Below are 17,501 nucleotides of genomic sequence, written 5' to 3'. Positions count from 1 at the left end.
AAAATTTGAATCATTAATAATTAATTAATTAGACATATTAATATATTTTATTAAATTTGACATTTATTACATATTTATAAAAGGTAATTCAGTAATTTCAAAGAAATAAATTATCTCAATAAACCCCTAGTTATTTTATTATATATATAGTAATTAATAGATAATAGATGTTTAAGTTTTTAAAAATTCACAAATGATATATTGTCATAGTGTTATTGGTTGTTTACTCTTTAGTAAAATTGATCTATAATATACTAATATGAATTTTACAAATGAAATATTTATTTGGGATATTTTTAGGGTATTATAGGATTGCTATGTATTTTGCATGTAAATTTGAAGAAACAAAAAAGAGCAGTACAGTATTTTGTCAAATTTTCCAAATTGCAAAGTGCATTAAACTGTTAATGTGAAAATTAAAACTGATCTAAAAATAATTTCTCTAAATTTGAGATAATGAACTTCTTATTTTCAGGACTTTGGGACCAAAGATTAATGTATGAATCCAGCTTTGACTTAATACAGTACCAACAAGACTCTTCATTGTCACCTTGTCTTTAAAACAGAATCTCTCACTTATTACATCTATCTTCCCATATCTATACTTACGAAACAATGTAGGCTGTATCTCTAAATGTACATCTTTTCTTGTCATGTGTACTATCTATCCTTCAAGTTTGAATTCTCCTTTTTTAAGTTTAAAAATCTTTCTTTAGCTTTTTCTTTCTTTATCCTTGTTTGTGTTTATACTACATTACGGAGTATTTTAATATTCAACCACCAATGATACGCTCTGCTTATCCTCTCCTTTTCATTTCTTGTCTCTCATATATATTCTTACTTACATGAAATGTAAGTACACACATTACCATTCTTGCTTCTTCTCTCAAAAGACTATTTTGCAGGTTTATTTTATTTTTTTCTTTATTTCTCTTTATTTTTTTTGTTCTTTGGTTGTACTTAAATTTTTACCCTTTTTAGCAGTTTTGATTATGTTGGTTAAAATTCATGGATTATGATTTTTCTTAAATTCATGCGTATTTATGGATAATGTATGTGATTTTGGTGTTTTCTTGGCTATTTAGCCCTCTTTCAAGAACCCCTTTGGTATGATAATGATTAAATTTTTGGATGTCATGAAATGATTGTAATTTACTGTTCACAAAAGAAAAAAAAAAGAACTTTTTTTTTTTTTTTAAATTTTCGGTCCTTAATGATTGTAGTTCTTAGATTTAAATTCTTGCTTGTAGAACACCTAGTTCAGAGTTTGAACTGACAGTTTCAGTTTGGTTTAGGGATTGTAAATTGAAGAAACCATTTGTATCTCTGTTTGTTATTAGAAATTTTAATATGGATAGGAGGGGCTCTTTTTTAAGTGTATGACCTTCTGTTGTAATATAGAACTTTTAAGAGTTTATGGTTCATACATAGGCTACTTTGGTGGTTTTAGCAATCTTAGAATCCGGTGAGACTCGTAATGAATTTCTAAATTATTGTCCATGTGCAGTTAGTTTTTTTTATCTACGGCTCGGTAATTAGAGTGCTTCCTGAATTTCAGTGATCTTCTCTAGCAGCTGTACATACTTTTCAGTTCGATTTATGAAACTAGTATGTATTCCAGGTTTTCATTAGCTACATTGAGCTCAGGGTTTCCCGGATTATGTCATCTTTGCTGTAATGTGTTTTTGATGTAGTCATTTTTAAGTTGTTACCTAATTTATCTCTACTGTGATGCTTTATATATTGCCAGTATCACTTGTGCTGAAATTCCTGGCCTGGAGCAACATACTTGTTATTGTTCCAACCAGAGGATAGAGATATCTATAAGAATTCTGTTACATCAAGTTGATATTATAAAGCGCCTCAACTATCGAGAAGAGAAGACGCAAGACAAGACATACATAACTAATATTGAAAAACAAACCCGAAGAAGTACTTGCAATGGAAAATTATGAAATTCTGGAGCAGATTGGCAGAGGGTCCTTTGCTTCTGCTTTACTTGTGAGGCACAGACATGAAAAGAAAAAGTGAGTCTCTATTTCAATGTTTCCGATTTAATTTCCTACTAGTACTCATCATATTTGGAGATGTTTGACTGTATTTACTCGTTGATAATTGTACTTTCCGCTCTCTACTTCTAACAATCCGTCTTTTTAAAGGTATGTGCTTAAGAAAATTCGCCTTGCTCGGCAAACAATTAGGACGCGCAGATCTGCCGTCCAAGAGGTCAGTATTGTAACCACTAAGTATTCCCTTCCCTCGCGCACAGTAGCACACACACAGACACGAGCACATTCTTAATAACAACCCACCAGAAAGCCCTCTGCTTTTCCGATGAAAAAATATACGGGCTTAGCTAGAGTTTTTTTTAACTGTCATCAATGGAAGTAACAATACCTTAGTGCACCAAAGTGGTTTATAAGAGCATCATGCATGGCATACTAGGTACTACTTTCTAAGCATCAAATTGTACATGAAATGTAAACAAAAGTCTTGACACTAAAATGACATATCGTTTGGATTAAAGGCTTTTCAAAAGTCACACTTCATAGGATATGATTAAAATTGGGTGCGATAGTTTTAGTCTGTTCTGATCGAAACGATTTTCCTGTAGCATTTTTGTGGATGATTGTGCAACAAGGCGTTGATGCAAATTAATGCACTTCACAAAAGAAATATCCAATATACCAGTTTATCAACGATAAATAGCGTATAAGATGCTGGATTTGACTGTTGACTATTTGTGCAGATGGAACTTATTTCTAGAGTGCAACATCCATACATTGTAGAGTACAAAGATTCCTGGGTAGAAAAGGTTGGTAAATTTTCAATCATAACCATTTTCTATACTAGACAAGTAGTATCATGTTAATTTTGGGGCTGGTTTATAGAGACATGATTTTTAATTTGTTGTATTGACACTCTTCAAGTCTACGCCATGTTCACTGTTGTGTTTTACTGTAATTAAATACAGTAAATTTTATCCTCACGTGAGATTAGAAACATGTGTAAACATCCCTTTACCAGAGGCAGTTTTGTAAGAACCAGCATATCAAAGAATCATCATCATTTTACTTGTAGTATGGTGTATTCTTTCATATTTCTTCTAGTAATATCATTAAACAGTGGGCTGGTGTTAGTTGTGAATAAAGTTAGTACACCACTACAATTGCTTCTAAAGTTCTAAATATCAAGTACATTTTGTTATTCAGGAAGAGCCCGGTAGTAATTTAACTTCTGATTCATGAACCTCTGCTTCTTTAGGAGAAGAATTTTCTCCTTAAATCGCCAGATATATAGGCACCGAGGAAGTGACATTTTATCCCTTCTAAGATTGAAAGGAGACCATGAATTTAATTGTTACAGAAAGACTCAAAACATTAGCAGCTTTTAGCTTTTTTTGGATGAATGTACGTTTACTTTTTTTGTAAAGATCCATACATGCGTGTTTATTTCTTGTAACAGCCTTTCTGTTTTTAATGTGTTATTTAGCTCAAATGTCACACTTACGTCTTTTGATTGGTCTTCAAAAATATGGCTAGACATTCTCCAACTATGTCACATAATTGTGCCTTTGACGACTTCATTCTATTATTACCAGGGCTGCTTTGTTTGCATCGTCATAGCATACTGTGAGGGAGGAGACATGTAAGTTGCAAACATTGTTCAATCATTCTTTTAATAATGCTATGCTCTTCTGTTCTATCTGGTGTGACTCTTGCATGTCATAACTCTTTCATTTAGGGCGGATGCTATCAAAAGAACAAATGGTGTTTATTTCACTGAAGAGGTGGTATATCTATGCCCAACTTCTTTTCCACTAGTTTGTAATGGATTTGTTATATAGTCGCAATTCAATAATGCAATACAATTGTTGAACAATGGGCAGAAACTATGCAAGTGGCTCGTTCAGCTTCTTATGGCACTTGATTACTTACACAAGAACCATATTCTTCATCGTGATGTCAAGGTGAATAATATCTCCTTCAAAACTATGAAATCTGTCTGTATATTCACGCTCAACTATTGTGTCCCTGATACTGTTTTATGTTTGGTTCAGTGTTCAAATATATTTCTGAAGAAAAATCAAGACATACGATTAGGTAAATTACAAACGGACTTATGCTTGTTGCATCAAATGCCTCGAATTTTTATAAAACAGTTTATCTACTTCTGGTCCTGGATATAAATGTACTTTAAGGTTGCTTTTAATTTTTTTTGCGGTGTGGTTCTGGAATTAACAGGTGATTTTGGCCTTGCTAAAATGTTGACTTCTGATGACCTAGCATGCTCAGTGAGTAATATGGTCACATGTGTTCCATTCTCATTCAGATTTGTTTATCTACATTCCCCTTCTTACATTTACTCTGTTTAGGTTGTGGGCACTCCTAGTTACATGTGCCCTGAACTTCTTGCTGACATACCTTACGGTTCAAAGTCGGATATCTGGTCTCTTGGTAAACTTTGAAATATTTACCTCCCTACTGAAGATAAATCAAGTTATATCTCTTCAATTTTGTGTATACTTATAAGATATAGATTTTATGATTTTTAACCAGGTTGTTGTTTATATGAAATGGCTGCCCATAAGCCTGCGTTTAAAGCTTTCGTAAGTCACTAAATGTCTTTTATACTGTTTAATTCACTGAATAGCTGTTGTCACTTTCACACTGATCATTATATTACATTTGTTTTGTATTTGCTAACCTTTGTTGTCTTTCTTTAATATCCGGGTGTTACCAAGGGGAAATTGCTGCTTATGTTAGTTTCTCACACAAATGCAGCGACTGCAAGTCCACTTCGTTTTTTCATTACAAAAAATTGAGTTGGATATACATATTGCCAATTTTTTTTTGTTAATTTGCAGCCTATTGAACTTCAATGTTCAGAATTTCTTAAAAGTAGATTTTGAGTTTCACCTATCATCTAAATTAAGTTTTCTATTTTCCATTATACTCAGCATAGATCTTATCGATTACACTTAACTTGTGATTTACGGTGTTCTCTTTTAATAGGACATGCAATCTCTGATCAAGAAGATAAACAAGTCTATAGTGGCTCCAATACCTGTGATGTATTCTGGTGCATTGTGAGTCACTTACCTTGTACCCACTAAAATAATCTGTATATATGTGATGCCATTAATTTCCATTTATGTCTTGTACCTGTAATTCTCTCTTACATTACTGATATACATTTTTTTGAACTTTTACTGACAGTCGGGGACTTGTAAAGAGCATGCTGCGGAAAAACCCTGAACTTAGACCAAGTGTATGTGTTATACATTTATACCAGTTTGCCTACTTCTACTCTGTACAGCCATACAACCAGGACATATTGTTAAAGAATCTCTTCATGTATCATTGTCTTCACCTTCCGTAACTATATTTCTGTATGCTACATGTAATTTTAGACTTCTGTAACACAGAGCACAGCATGTCCATGCCAAGCTCTCTTTTTTGTTTTTGCTTTTTGAAGTCATAAAAAAGATGAGACCTTTAGAAATATCTTATGCCATATCTATGCTACTTGTATGCTAAAAACTATTGAAGTCTTTGGGTAATTATATCAACTGCTACTTTGAATTTTGTTCCTTCTTTGTGTTTGAAGTCTACCTTTGTTTCACAGGCTGCAGACTTGCTCAGGCTCCCATATCTTCAGCCTTATGTCTTAAACATCCATTTGAATTCGTGCAGTCCTAGAAGGCATACTTTCCCGGAGCAGCATATTACCAATTACGTAAAGCAAACACGATTCGCTGAGCCTGAAGCTGTTACCATGCATCCCGATAGAGAAAAAAGACGATCATTCGGCTATGACAGGGCTTTAAATCCTAGTGTATCCGCAGCTGAGCTGGATTCATTTTGTAATTCTGAAGGATCGCATGATTCTCGAAGATTTAACAGAAAATTTTCTGTTGACAGTATAGGCGAAGATAATGTTAGTGACAAGACAATTGCTACGAAGTCAATAAGTTCTGTCAAATCCCCAATATTTACACCGGCAAAAGTTTCTGCTACGGTTACGAGAAGAGCAGCAACTCCGAGGATATATACCACCATTTCAGATTATGATTTGGTAAGTTGAATTTGCCTGACAGTGTGAGAATTAGAAACCTCTTTTTTTGTTACCAAGCCTGTGATTATTTATAGAACTAAATGTCAAAATTATTGCATATATAAAGCCTAAACTCCTTATTGCCTATTCTATAGATTATAGATAGTTATTCATGTTTAAGTCGCTTATAAATGCAGTGCCAGAAGTTACAAACACCATCTAAGAAACCTTTGCCATCAACTCGGAGAGCATCTCTTCCGTTGTCAGCAAGAACCGTATCAAAAACACCTTACAAGGCCAGCACTGAACTCCTACATGATGTTGCATCTCCTGATGTGTCTGTGAACACTCCAATAATTGACAAGATGACAGAATTTCCATTGGCATCTGCCGAAGACCCTTTCTTTCCTGTTCGGAAAACTTCATCAACATCTGCCCAGTGCTCTTCTACTTCACCAAGTTGTGAAAATAAATCAATCACAAAGGACAAATGCACAGTCCAGAGTTTTGATAAAAGTCGTAGAACAGTTACCAGATCATACATAACAAATGTTGATAATGTCGCTCCAATTCCTAGAAGTGAGTGCTCCGAGAACAATCCAACAACTTGCATTTCAAGCCGGCCATCTTCAGAATCTGGTTCCCAGCAACATAGGTTTGACACATCGTCGTACCAGCAAAGAGCTGAGGCCCTTGAAGGGTTGCTCGAGTTTAGTGCAAATCTTATGCAGCAAAATCGATTCCAAGAGTTATCCGTGCTGTTGAAGCCGTTTGGTCCTGAGAAGGTTTCTTCCAGGGAAACAGCGATTTGGCTGACAAAGAGCTTTAAGGATACTGGTGTGTAGCAAGAAAACCCTGAAACCATTCCATAATCAATAGTTTTACAAATTTGATTGTATTAGTGTATTATTCATGCATCTTGAAGATTTTTATTGACGATTGGTACCTCACCTTTCCTCAAGAATGAAGATTCATATCGGTAAATTTGTTACTGATCTCAGCTCATTATACGTTTTTTCCTGAGTTGTTATAACCTTAGCAGGGTAACATATCCTTGATGCATAGTACTATATGTTTTTACGAAGTTTTTTGGGTTTTGTTGCTTATCCGAAACTTCCTCGAATTGTGAAAATTAAATGTCATAGCGTTGTTTACTGATGCAAACTATTTCATGACTTGTAATTATAAGATTTCAAGCAAAGACATAATCATATAAATTTTGATCAAATGAAATTGTAAACATTAATAATATTATTTTAAGAATAGATGAATTGAAAGCAAATTTGATGGGGAGCATCATATCATCTTCAAACTATCACGCCCCCAAAAGCCGAGTAGGAAGTACAGTCATGTGACTCATGTAAAATGTGATCAAGTTACACCTAGTTCCATATAGGATCCTGACATTAGATGACATTAGATCTTTGCAACATCCTTGTAATACTATTGCAGGATGTTGCAAGTTCCGTTGTATCTCAAACACTAGTTCGGAAAAAATGAAACTAAACTTTAGTTCGTGAGAAAAAGAAGAAGAAGCTTTTCTCGCACTTATTAATCAACAGGTAATCACTTAATTTTGCAACCACAGTATGTATCTTTGATGGGATAATTAAATAACCGTTTTTCTAAATAAAAATTTGAAAAATATTTTACAAAAATGTAATGAGCAGCTAGCTAATTCACCGGGAAAATGTTTCCATTTGGTAGGATTGTGAAGAAAAGAGAGGGGAAAGGAACCAAAGAAAGCAAGAAAGAGCTTTAAAGAGTGAAAGCCTGCAATTAAATATTCCCCTGTGTCTCCTGTTTAAAGCCCTAATTCTTGGGTCAGAACTCAGAACAATGGACCCTATACAAATACACTTGACAAATATGAGCTAGACGAGATCAAAATGATGGGGCTGACCACCGATGACGTCTCCAGGCACGCCTATCTCCCTTTTTATTTTTATTTCTCGAATTGAACAGTAGCTTGTTTTTTTCTGGCGATCCTTATCAGCCAGGTACAAAAATTTGGGTGACACAATGTGCGCGCGCACAGGGGCCACAATGCGAGGGATTTCCTATAAAATGATTCTCGATTAACAACGAGAAAACTAGGTGATGAGTTGTGTAAATAACGAGATTGTTAAATTTTTCACGTATGTCCTACGAGTGATCGCACCTAAAGTAAGTTAGAGAAATATACTTTGTATTCACCTTAAAACGCTTGTTCAACACTCTTTCGTAAACATAAATAAATGGTCGGGACGGAGGAAATAATAACACGTCTTTAGTGAAGGGAATTAGTTATAGGGAAAGTATGTTATGAATAGCAGAGATGTGGTGGGCAAGGGCCATTAACGCTAACAAAGTTTGAACAAGGCAATGTACGTATAAGAAAGGATGGGACAAAAGTCAAAACTACCTGATTAGTGATTAGTCTGCTCTGCTGCACCAAAAACAGAGAGAAAAGAGCTCAGTCTGATTCTGTGTGTTTTTTCTTCGTAAGGTCCTAATTTCAACAGAGCTTCTGGTCGGGTTATGACAGTGCCAATTCTTTAACCTTGAGAGAATGAAGAGACATTTTACACATTTCTTGTAATTATGTGCTTGTTTATTTTCTCTATCTTTCCAGGCATTTGTGATCATCACGATCTAAATTTAAAAAAAAACACACGGTAAGTTTACTACAACAAACATATGATCCCAATCTATGTTTATAAATAAAGCAAATGTTGATTAATGCTTTACATGTTCAAAATTTTCTTTGAAACTTCTTACAGATGCACTTGTTTTACAATCCAAAATTTGATCAACATCATTAGTTCAAATCTATCTCGTGAAAAAAATATATCTACACCGATCAGATCATTGTATCATACAATTAATTGGTTAAAGTAGATACTAAATAGATAAAAAGTGTAATTGTTCAGGTCCACATTTTGCAACCTTGTAACTTGTAGTGGTTAAAAGTGGAATTTCTTGTACATTTTATCTATTACTTGTCAATTCGGCGCTCTCACTTAGTGAAGTTCAATAATTTCTTTTACCACAACCTATTTTTCAATTGAACCTCTTACTATCAGTGTATATTTTATGTACAATTTTGAGGGGTCAAGTATTAGGTCCAGAAAAACACAACATTCGATTGCTATCAAGATATAATAATAAATGAAATCGTTTATTTACGTATCAAAACGAGTGTTCAACCGTGCCGCGCTTATTAACATAATACTTCCTTCTTTTCATATTATATTTTCCGTTTTGACTTGTTACATTATTCATGGTAAGCGATTGACTATTATAAGTATTTTTATTGAATTCGTATTTATGAATATTTTAATACAATGAAATTTTTATAATAAATATTAATATGAAATTAAAGATATTAATAATAAAAAATGTGTATTGACAAACGTGTACAACACAAATATTAAACGTTTTTAGGGACGGAGGGAGTACGAGTGACATACATTTTTAAATTGTGACAAGGACCAGCTATATAAAAGGCAGACTCTAGTTGGCTATTATTAGCGAAGCCTACACATAAAAATCGCACCTTACAAAAACCCCTACACGGCGCCATCTTTCTTCTAAAAAAACAAACCAAATAGTCTCAGGCCACCTTTCTTTTGTACCAAAACACTAACATGGAAAGTAAGAGGCCGGAGCGGAGTCTTTCCGGCGAAGTTCAGTTGCCGGAGAGCCCGCTAGAACCAATGCAGTTCTTGTCAAGATCATGGAGTCCCTCTGCTTTCCATATCTCCAAAACCCTAGTTGCTCCCACAACTCCAAAGCTTGTGTTTCACAAAAAACACACCACTAGCTCCACAACTGCCAATGCCTCTTCTTCTGATGGAAATTCCAGTGGCTCGAAACCCGAGGAAGTACTTGTTTCCGGTGGCTTCCAGCCTGAAGAATCGGCTGTACTTTCCGGCAACACATTTTCGTTTGCTTCTTCTGCCACTTCTCAGCTTGTTCTTGAACGCATCATGTGTCAATCTGTATGTTACCCTCTTATTTTTTTAGAAATGATGAATTACATAAATTTATACTCGTAAAAATAACTAAGAAAATGTGACAACTAAATATGCAGGAAGTATTACCATTAACATCTGGGAGGCTATCACACAGCAGCGGACCATTAAATGCTACCCTCACCGAAGACACATCGGACGGCCAACCAATTTCGCCGTCTGACGAGTACGAGGATGTTGTTAAGGTACATGCACATGCTTAAATTGTACGTATTAACACAGCGGTCAGTTTATGCGATTTGACGAACACCCCCTTAATCATGCGATATACTATCTTCTTACCTGCACTGTGCACACAAGATTACGAATCAACTGTTCTAGCTCCTATGTTTCGGGTAAAGATTTTATATATAATTTTATGGATCCAGATTCAACCTCATTCAATAACATAAATCTTAAACTACATTCAATAATATAAGTCGTAATCCTGCCGTGTATAAGATTGTCCAGATTTACTTAATAACTGGAATACATGCCACACATCCACAACAATTGATGTGTATGTCAGCTTTTGGAGATTAATAAATGCTGTTGTCTAGGTGACGCTAGTTACGTATTGCAGAAGATTTGACATTATTGAAAGTAAGGGGGCTAGTAGTTTTTATTTTTCCAGCTTTACTCTGTTTTCTCTAACAAGAAAAAAGCAAAAGTAAATTAAAAAAAAACAGGAAAAGAAGGGGTAGAGGGATACAAATGCTTTCGTAGATCTCAATGGAAACTTTTTGACTTGTGATGGATATATACACATTGGTGTCTAATCATATGACCGCATTTGACGACTTACGAATAGTAACAGCAGTCTAGCACTATCTTGCTTTACTTGAGTTGCCCTATGCAACTACCTAGATGCTTCTTACTATGTGTGTTCAGACTCTATCAAACAATTTTACATGTATGCTGGCTGCTACAAGAAACTTCAAACTGAAAAAAATGTATTGCGGTGAACGTGGATCGAACACGTGACCTTCAGATCTTCAGTCTGACTGACTCCCAACTGAGCTATCCCCGCATATGTATAAAATTCGTTTTCTAAGGATATAATCGTTAAGAGTCATATATATTAAACTTTACCTGGTGGTTTACAGACTCATTTTGTGAACACTCAGCTTGAACAATGCCCAACATGTTTAGTTTAGTTTAGTTACTGTAAATAGTACTCATAAACCTAAACTACAGAATGATGAAAAGGTTTTGTTTGGAATATGCCAAAACAATCACAATATTTTAAAGTTTCACCTTTAATATAACTTCAGTCTTCAGGAATGAGGTCCGGCCTAGTGATTAGAAGTGAACTGTTGAAAAGATAGGTGGAGTGCATAAGTGAGCAAAGCAACAGTCTACTTCTGAACATTGACTCCTTTAATTTTTTTAACTCTTACTTGAAACTCAGTGTTTACCTTATCTACCAGTAAAATATACTCTACCACAAGTTTACCTGGTTCTAGAGTCAGATATTTATTTTATTTGAATATTTAATAGAATTACTTCGGTGTAGTAAATTATTTGTAGGATGCGTAGATAAAATGAAAACAGTCCTAGAGAATGAGAGGGATGGTAAGATTGCTTAGGTCTCACTCTTAGGTCTTCCCCTGTCTTATTCGGGAATAAGTTTAGGATGTGAATATATCTTACTTTACGTTTTGGTTAGTGAAACGAAATGAGCTTAATCTGGATTTAATGTACTGATCAATTTTTAGATATTAAGGCAACTCTTAAGTTATAAAAGCTGAAAACCACAAATCATAAGAATTAAGCATCACAGCTTAAACAGTTTCACATCCTAAGCTAATGCAAGCCCCAGTGATTTTAGTGATTGCATCTTCTTTTAGCCTTTCGGGTGTCTGAAAAAATATCAATTTAACATTGCTATTGCGAAAATATTCTCTTATACCCTTCTAATACAGTCAACTAATATGCATATGAGATAAATTTAATGCATACTATGATTCTTGCTTAGTATCAGATACAAATACACTGAATCTAATTGAAAAAGTAGTCTTAATTGCACAGAATGTTTGTGGATATTGTTCATGTTTTAAACTTGTTGTGTAACATTCTAACATTATTCATTTCATACTCTGTTGTAAAAGCTAATATAGATAATAGAGATCCATAGCACGGCATGGTACTAATTTTGTAATATGTTATTTTTTCGTGTATTTATTTTGTTCTTGATTTGTTGTTTTTGATTTTATAGAACTATTTGTTATGAAGTAGTTTCTGATTATAAACTACTATTTATGTTCAGTTTTTACGAGCAAACAACACACTACAGCCCCTATTTGCAACCAGTCGCAATTGTTATGCAAGTAGTGGCAGCAACACACCAGGTGGAAAGACCGTCGGGAGGTGGCTAAAGGAGAGAAGAGAAAAGAAGAAAGAAGATACAAGAGCACATAATGCACAACTCCATGCAGCTGTTTCAGTTGCTGGAGTAGCTGCTGCTGTAGCAGCCATTGCAGCAGCCACCGCAGCCACTTCAGCTTCTAGAAAGGATGAACAAATGGCAAAGACTGACATGGCTGTAGCTTCAGCTGCTACATTAGTTGCTGCACAATGTGTGGAGGTTGCTGAGTCAATGGGAGCTGAGCGTGATCACCTTACAGCCGCAGTTAATTCTGCAGTTAATGTAAAATCGCATGGGGACATATTGACTCTTACAGCTGCAGCCGCTACTGGTGAGTAATTTGCTATTTTCAAATAATTTTATATTCTAGTATTATGTTGTAAGAGCATCAAATGTAATACCAATATTCATGAAAGCATGAACAAAAAGGAAACACAAACACATATTTGTCTCACGAGTATTATCATGGAATAGTTCCTGAATATGTCCACTATGTCTGCAGCTTTACGTGGAGCAGCTACATTGAAGGCAAGAGCACTAAAGGAAGTTTGGAATATTGCTGCTGTGATCCCAATAGATAAAGGGTTGGGAATGGGGGTAGGCCAGACTGAGCAAAATGGTATTGTTAATGGCCGCTACCTTGAGGAGCTTTTACCAGAAGAGAATTTTCTTGGTGCATGTAATCAAGAACTCCTTGCCAGAGGAACTGAGCTTCTCAAACGCACTCGCAATGGTAGAGAACATGACATTTATATATTAAGCTTTTCCCTGTAGTTTTTTTAACATAACTGCAATTTAATGCTGCCTGCAGGTGATCTTCACTGGAAAATTGTTTCTATCTACATTCATAGATCTGGACAGGTGATATAGAACTGCCACTATAATGCTGTTAAATTTTATTAGATGTCAACATTCTCAATCCTGTTCTAATATGTTGCACGAACCTCACATTATCTTTAAATTACAGGTGATGCTGAAGATGAAGAGCAAACATGTTGCTTCAACCATAACGAAAAAGAAAAAAAGTAAGTCAATAGTGTTATAATATTAATGTTTGTGTCTTTAAAGTTTTGTGAAGTACATTTCATTCAGAGGCGCAGCCAATGCCATGATAAGTACTAGGGGAAGGGAAATTCTGGAAATCACGAGCTATTTCATACTGAAACTCAATCTCAAGAACAAATATATGCTAATATAAACAACTACACCATGCATATCTATCCTATGCATATTCTTTAAAGTTCAAATATAAATATCTTGTGTATTAAGCAAAACCAACAAACATAAATATATTCTGGGCTCTTTGTTGCTTTGACCTTAATCACTTTTGTAATTAATACACTGATCAAACAAAATACACCGGGGAGGATAAATAATCAAAACGCTTGAAACTATTTAGCTAATAATTTGCCTTGCAGATGTTGTGTTGGAGGTATGCAAGAACATGCCAGCATGGCCAGGAAGGCACTTGCTTGAGGGTGGAGAGCAGAGACGCTATTTTGGGTTAAGGACAGCGATAAGAGGGGTTGTGGAATTCGAGTGCAAGAGCAAGAGAGAATATGATATGTGGACTCAAGGCGCATTGAGGCTTCTCTCCATCGCCTCCGAAGCTAAGAATGCACGTAGAACTTATTAAGACACCCATCCAGTTTTACAAAGAAATGATGTTCATCAAATTGACAATCTGTAGGCCTATTTACAGATCATAATATGAACCAACAGCCTTGACTACTGTTATTCAGTGATGATATAATCTACAGAGTGCTCAATCACCACAATGACAGTATGACACTTATAATTAAAATCTAAAAACTGCTGGGAGAAAATTGTGGTCATCTTTCGGGCAGTGTTGCCCTGGTTTTTATGCAAGTTGAAAATCAAGTTTTGTAAACAGCGTCTCAACTCCATAAAATAATTATTATTCAAAATCAGTGACCCAAATTTGTTATGTGATGCAGCTTCATTTATTGGGGCTATGAATGTATTATAGCCCAATCTGGTATATATCTATGTAGACCAGTCTTTCTTTGCAAGAGTACATGTAAACTTGCTTATGCTAATCATCTTTGCAAAAAGTGTGAATTGGACTTGGTGGGTGGAAGCCGTTCAGGAATTAGAGCATCTCCAACAATGCACCTGTTAAGTATAATATCTACGTTAGTCATATATCTAACTAGCATAATAGCAGTGCGAGTCACGGATTATTTTCCAATATTTTTTTGTACATTATACAATTATATTAGTAGAAATTTTAATCATTTTCTTATTGATAAATATTGTATAACGTCTAAAAATATCAAATACGTATCTATCAATGTGTATGATTTCATGTAAAACATTAATAACGTTTATAACGTTTTTAAATATATCTCATTAACTATGATACATATTTTATTATTTGTGTCGTGTAATTTGTATTTATTAAATAAATACAAACAGGATAGTCACTGTACTGTAGGTGTAAAATAAAAATAATTATAGTTAATTCATTAAATATTGTCAATATATTTATAAAAAGAAACTAAAATTTAACATATATGTATATTACAGAGTCGAGTAAATTTTTTGAGTTTTGGTCAAATAAACCCGGAGTAATGATGTATTTTATTACTAAAGTCATTACCAATTTACAATTATCTTGCTTAATTTAAAAGGATGAGTAATGCATAATTAAAGTGGTCAAGAGCTGTAATCGTAATATTCAACAAAGTAGAATTTACAGTTCAATTAATATAAGTTTATTTTTTAAGAAAAATATTATTTCTTTAATTCAACGTTTATGTTAATTTAATATCATTGTTAATTGCTAATATCTTAATTCATCAACTAAAGTTGATCTCGACCATGTATTTAGCTTTAATCATCTCCATTATATAAAGTTAATTTTATAAGATGTCAGATTATTGTCAATTCATAAATTAAAATTGACATAATCTATTTAGTTTTTAACACATTGAAAAAAATTTAAATTTAATTGATCATTCTTATTTTCAGAACAAAAAAAACTTTTGTTATTTTCTTATAGTACATATATCAGAATACAACATCAAAATTGAATCTTTTAATATTGGTTAAGATAAAGTCCACATGCGTGTTTATGTTTGTAAATTATTATTTATTATATTTTTGAGTAAATTATGTTGGTCTCCTTTATTTATATTCTAGATATCTTGGTCATGTATATATCTAATTGTTATTCAGTAAATTACTCAAATAACATGTATTTATGATTAATTTGTATTAATATCATCATTCAAATCATTTTAAAGTTTCTTTCATTTATGATACTAATATTTCTTTTTATGGTAACTTTATAACATTGTATACTATTTTTCTAAAATTAAATATTTTCAATTTGATGTTTTTTTAAATATTAGTTGAACTTGTTAATCCTTTCAAAATATCGACTAATAATAATTATTTTATTTAGATAGCATAACATGGATTAAATCAAATAGTACAAAATATTATAGTTTTAACCTTTTTTCAAATAATTTAAAATAGTTGTACAATATTTTCCAACACTAAATATTTTTTTTGTAAATTTATTATTGCTAATTTAATTTTTATTTTTCAAAATATTGAATTATATAATTTTACAAGTTACTTATATATATATATATATATATGGGAGTCCTTGTTTTAGTTCAGTACAGGAGTCCGTATATGTTCTGCAAGTAAAATAGTATAAAAAATAGTAATTTTGATACATAATATCAATTGACTTGATCGTATAAAGAGCTCAAAAATATTAATTTTTATTAATATAAAATATTAAAAAATTTATCCTTATTGGTAAGATATTCTCGTCGAGCTCGTAATTTAAATTTATTAAATCTAGATAGTGATGATGTATTTTCGTCCGGGTTATGTATTCAAATTGCGAGTATTTTTCAAAATGGGTAAAATTCTCAGTTTGAAGCTAGTAATTTTGATACATAAATCAATTTACTTGATTTTATAAAGATCCCAAAGATATTAATTTTGTTGGTAAGATTTTCGCGTCAAACTCGTAATTCAAATTAAACCTATGTAGTGACATGGTATTTACGGGCAGACCATTAAGTCAGATTTCGAGTATTTTTTGAAAAATGGGACAAATTCTAATTTTGAATTCGAAATAAATCGAAATACGCTAATTATAACTTATCTAAATATGTAGTACATATATATTATTTATATAAGTGTATCTCTTTTTAACATATAAAAAATTTAATTATATGTACAATTTATTTTTTTATTAAAAATATATATTAAAAATATATGAGACATACTTTTCAAACTAAATTATTTAATAAATAAGGTAATGATCCGTTTATATACTGTACTTAACTTTATATCTCAAATTCAACTTTTCAAAACTAACTCTACAAATATATTAGTAATCATGTTTAAAGTTAAATAAATTGTCGTTATTTACTATACTCACATATTATGTGTATGATAAAAAAAGTTAAGTAATATTGTGGTGTAGTGGTAAGGTGATTTGCTTGTGAATGTGAAGACTTGGGTTCAATTCCTCGCAACTATTTTATATAAATTTAAAATACATGGATAAATTAGTCATTTCAATGAGACTTTTTAATAAGAGAGATGTAAAAAATGGACCACCAAATACACTCACCACATTTGCTGATTGTTTAGCCATCATCTATAATACTCCACGTTTAACCCTAATCTAGCCAAAAGTTTATTATTTATACTAACCCTAATCTTGCCAAAAGTTTATTATTTATACTCCCTTCGTCCCGATTATTTCTTGTTTGACTTTTGATGGTCAAATTGACTCAACTTTGACCGTAAATAAAAACTCATTATTTCATTATTTTGAAAAATTAAAATATACATATAAAATCGTATTAAACATTCTTTCTAATAATATAAATTTTATAAGTATTTTCGATATTATACTATGTGAAATTTTCAGTCAAAGTTGGGTCAATTTGACTATAAAAAGTCAAACAAGACAGATAAATTGGGACGGATGGAATATTTTTTTATAACATGTTTAAGGTTTAAATATATAATATTATAATATGAAAATGGTGTATATATTTTCATAATTATTATATATAGATGTA

At 32.8% G+C, this 17,501-nt stretch overlaps 2 protein-coding genes across 6 annotated transcripts; both read left to right on the top strand.

Annotated features, from left to right (window-relative positions):
• Nucleotides 1-600: 600 nt before the first annotated feature.
• Nucleotides 601-7,090, top strand: LOC141692816 (serine/threonine-protein kinase Nek2-like). 5 transcript variants are annotated; one of them, XM_074497759.1, is made up of 16 exons: nt 977-1,465; nt 1,559-1,608; nt 1,751-2,027; nt 2,160-2,226; nt 2,750-2,815; nt 3,602-3,648; nt 3,745-3,790; nt 3,890-3,970; nt 4,061-4,103; nt 4,245-4,294; nt 4,376-4,457; nt 4,560-4,609; nt 5,016-5,089; nt 5,220-5,271; nt 5,629-6,078; nt 6,255-7,090. In XM_074497759.1, exons 3-16 carry the CDS (start codon nt 1,942-1,944, stop codon nt 6,900-6,902), a joined length of 1,842 nt encoding a protein of 613 aa, XP_074353860.1. In that variant the 5' UTR covers nt 977-1,465; nt 1,559-1,608; nt 1,751-1,941; the 3' UTR covers nt 6,903-7,090. The 5 variants fall into 5 exon arrangements, with proteins under 5 accessions (XP_074353859.1, XP_074353857.1, XP_074353860.1 ...); XM_074497758.1 differs by lacking the exons at nt 977-1,465; nt 1,559-1,608 and adding an exon at nt 601-852; XM_074497756.1 differs by lacking the exons at nt 977-1,465; nt 1,559-1,608 and adding an exon at nt 601-905.
• Nucleotides 7,091-9,581: 2,491 nt separating this feature from the next.
• Nucleotides 9,582-14,157, top strand: LOC141689130 (VAN3-binding protein-like). The gene is made up of 7 exons (XM_074493318.1): nt 9,582-10,040; nt 10,133-10,258; nt 12,322-12,751; nt 12,923-13,153; nt 13,232-13,281; nt 13,388-13,445; nt 13,839-14,157. The coding sequence occupies exons 1-7, from the start codon at nt 9,687-9,689 to the stop codon at nt 14,054-14,056; spliced, it is 1,467 nt and encodes a 488-aa protein (XP_074349419.1). The 5' UTR covers nt 9,582-9,686; the 3' UTR covers nt 14,057-14,157.
• The last annotated feature ends 3,344 nt before the right edge of the window (nt 14,158-17,501 follow it).

Source organism: Apium graveolens, chromosome 10, assembly GCF_009905375.1.
Source record: "Apium graveolens cultivar Ventura chromosome 10, ASM990537v1, whole genome shotgun sequence".
Lineage (NCBI taxonomy): Eukaryota > Viridiplantae > Streptophyta > Magnoliopsida > Apiales > Apiaceae > Apium > Apium graveolens.
The sequence above is the reverse complement of the archived record's forward strand: the minus strand, read 5'-3'. Positions and strand labels throughout refer to the sequence as shown.

Bases quoted from the DNA above. Each gene is read 5' to 3' on its own strand.
- LOC141692816 (XM_074497758.1), top strand. From the start codon at position 1,942: ATGGAAAATTATGAAATTCTGGAGCAGATTGGCAGAGGGTCCTTTGCT. The intron at 2,816-3,601 runs GTTGGTAAATTT...TATTATTACCAG, and splicing joins AAGATTCCTGGGTAGAAAAG to GGCTGCTTTGTTTGCATCGT. The intron at 4,610-5,015 runs GTAAGTCACTAA...CTCTTTTAATAG, and splicing joins AGCCTGCGTTTAAAGCTTTC to GACATGCAATCTCTGATCAA.
- LOC141689130 (XM_074493318.1), top strand. From the start codon at position 9,687: ATGGAAAGTAAGAGGCCGGAGCGGAGTCTTTCCGGCGAAGTTCAGTTG. The intron at 10,041-10,132 runs GTATGTTACCCT...CTAAATATGCAG, and splicing joins AACGCATCATGTGTCAATCT to GAAGTATTACCATTAACATC. The intron at 10,259-12,321 runs GTACATGCACAT...ATTTATGTTCAG, and splicing joins AGTACGAGGATGTTGTTAAG to TTTTTACGAGCAAACAACAC.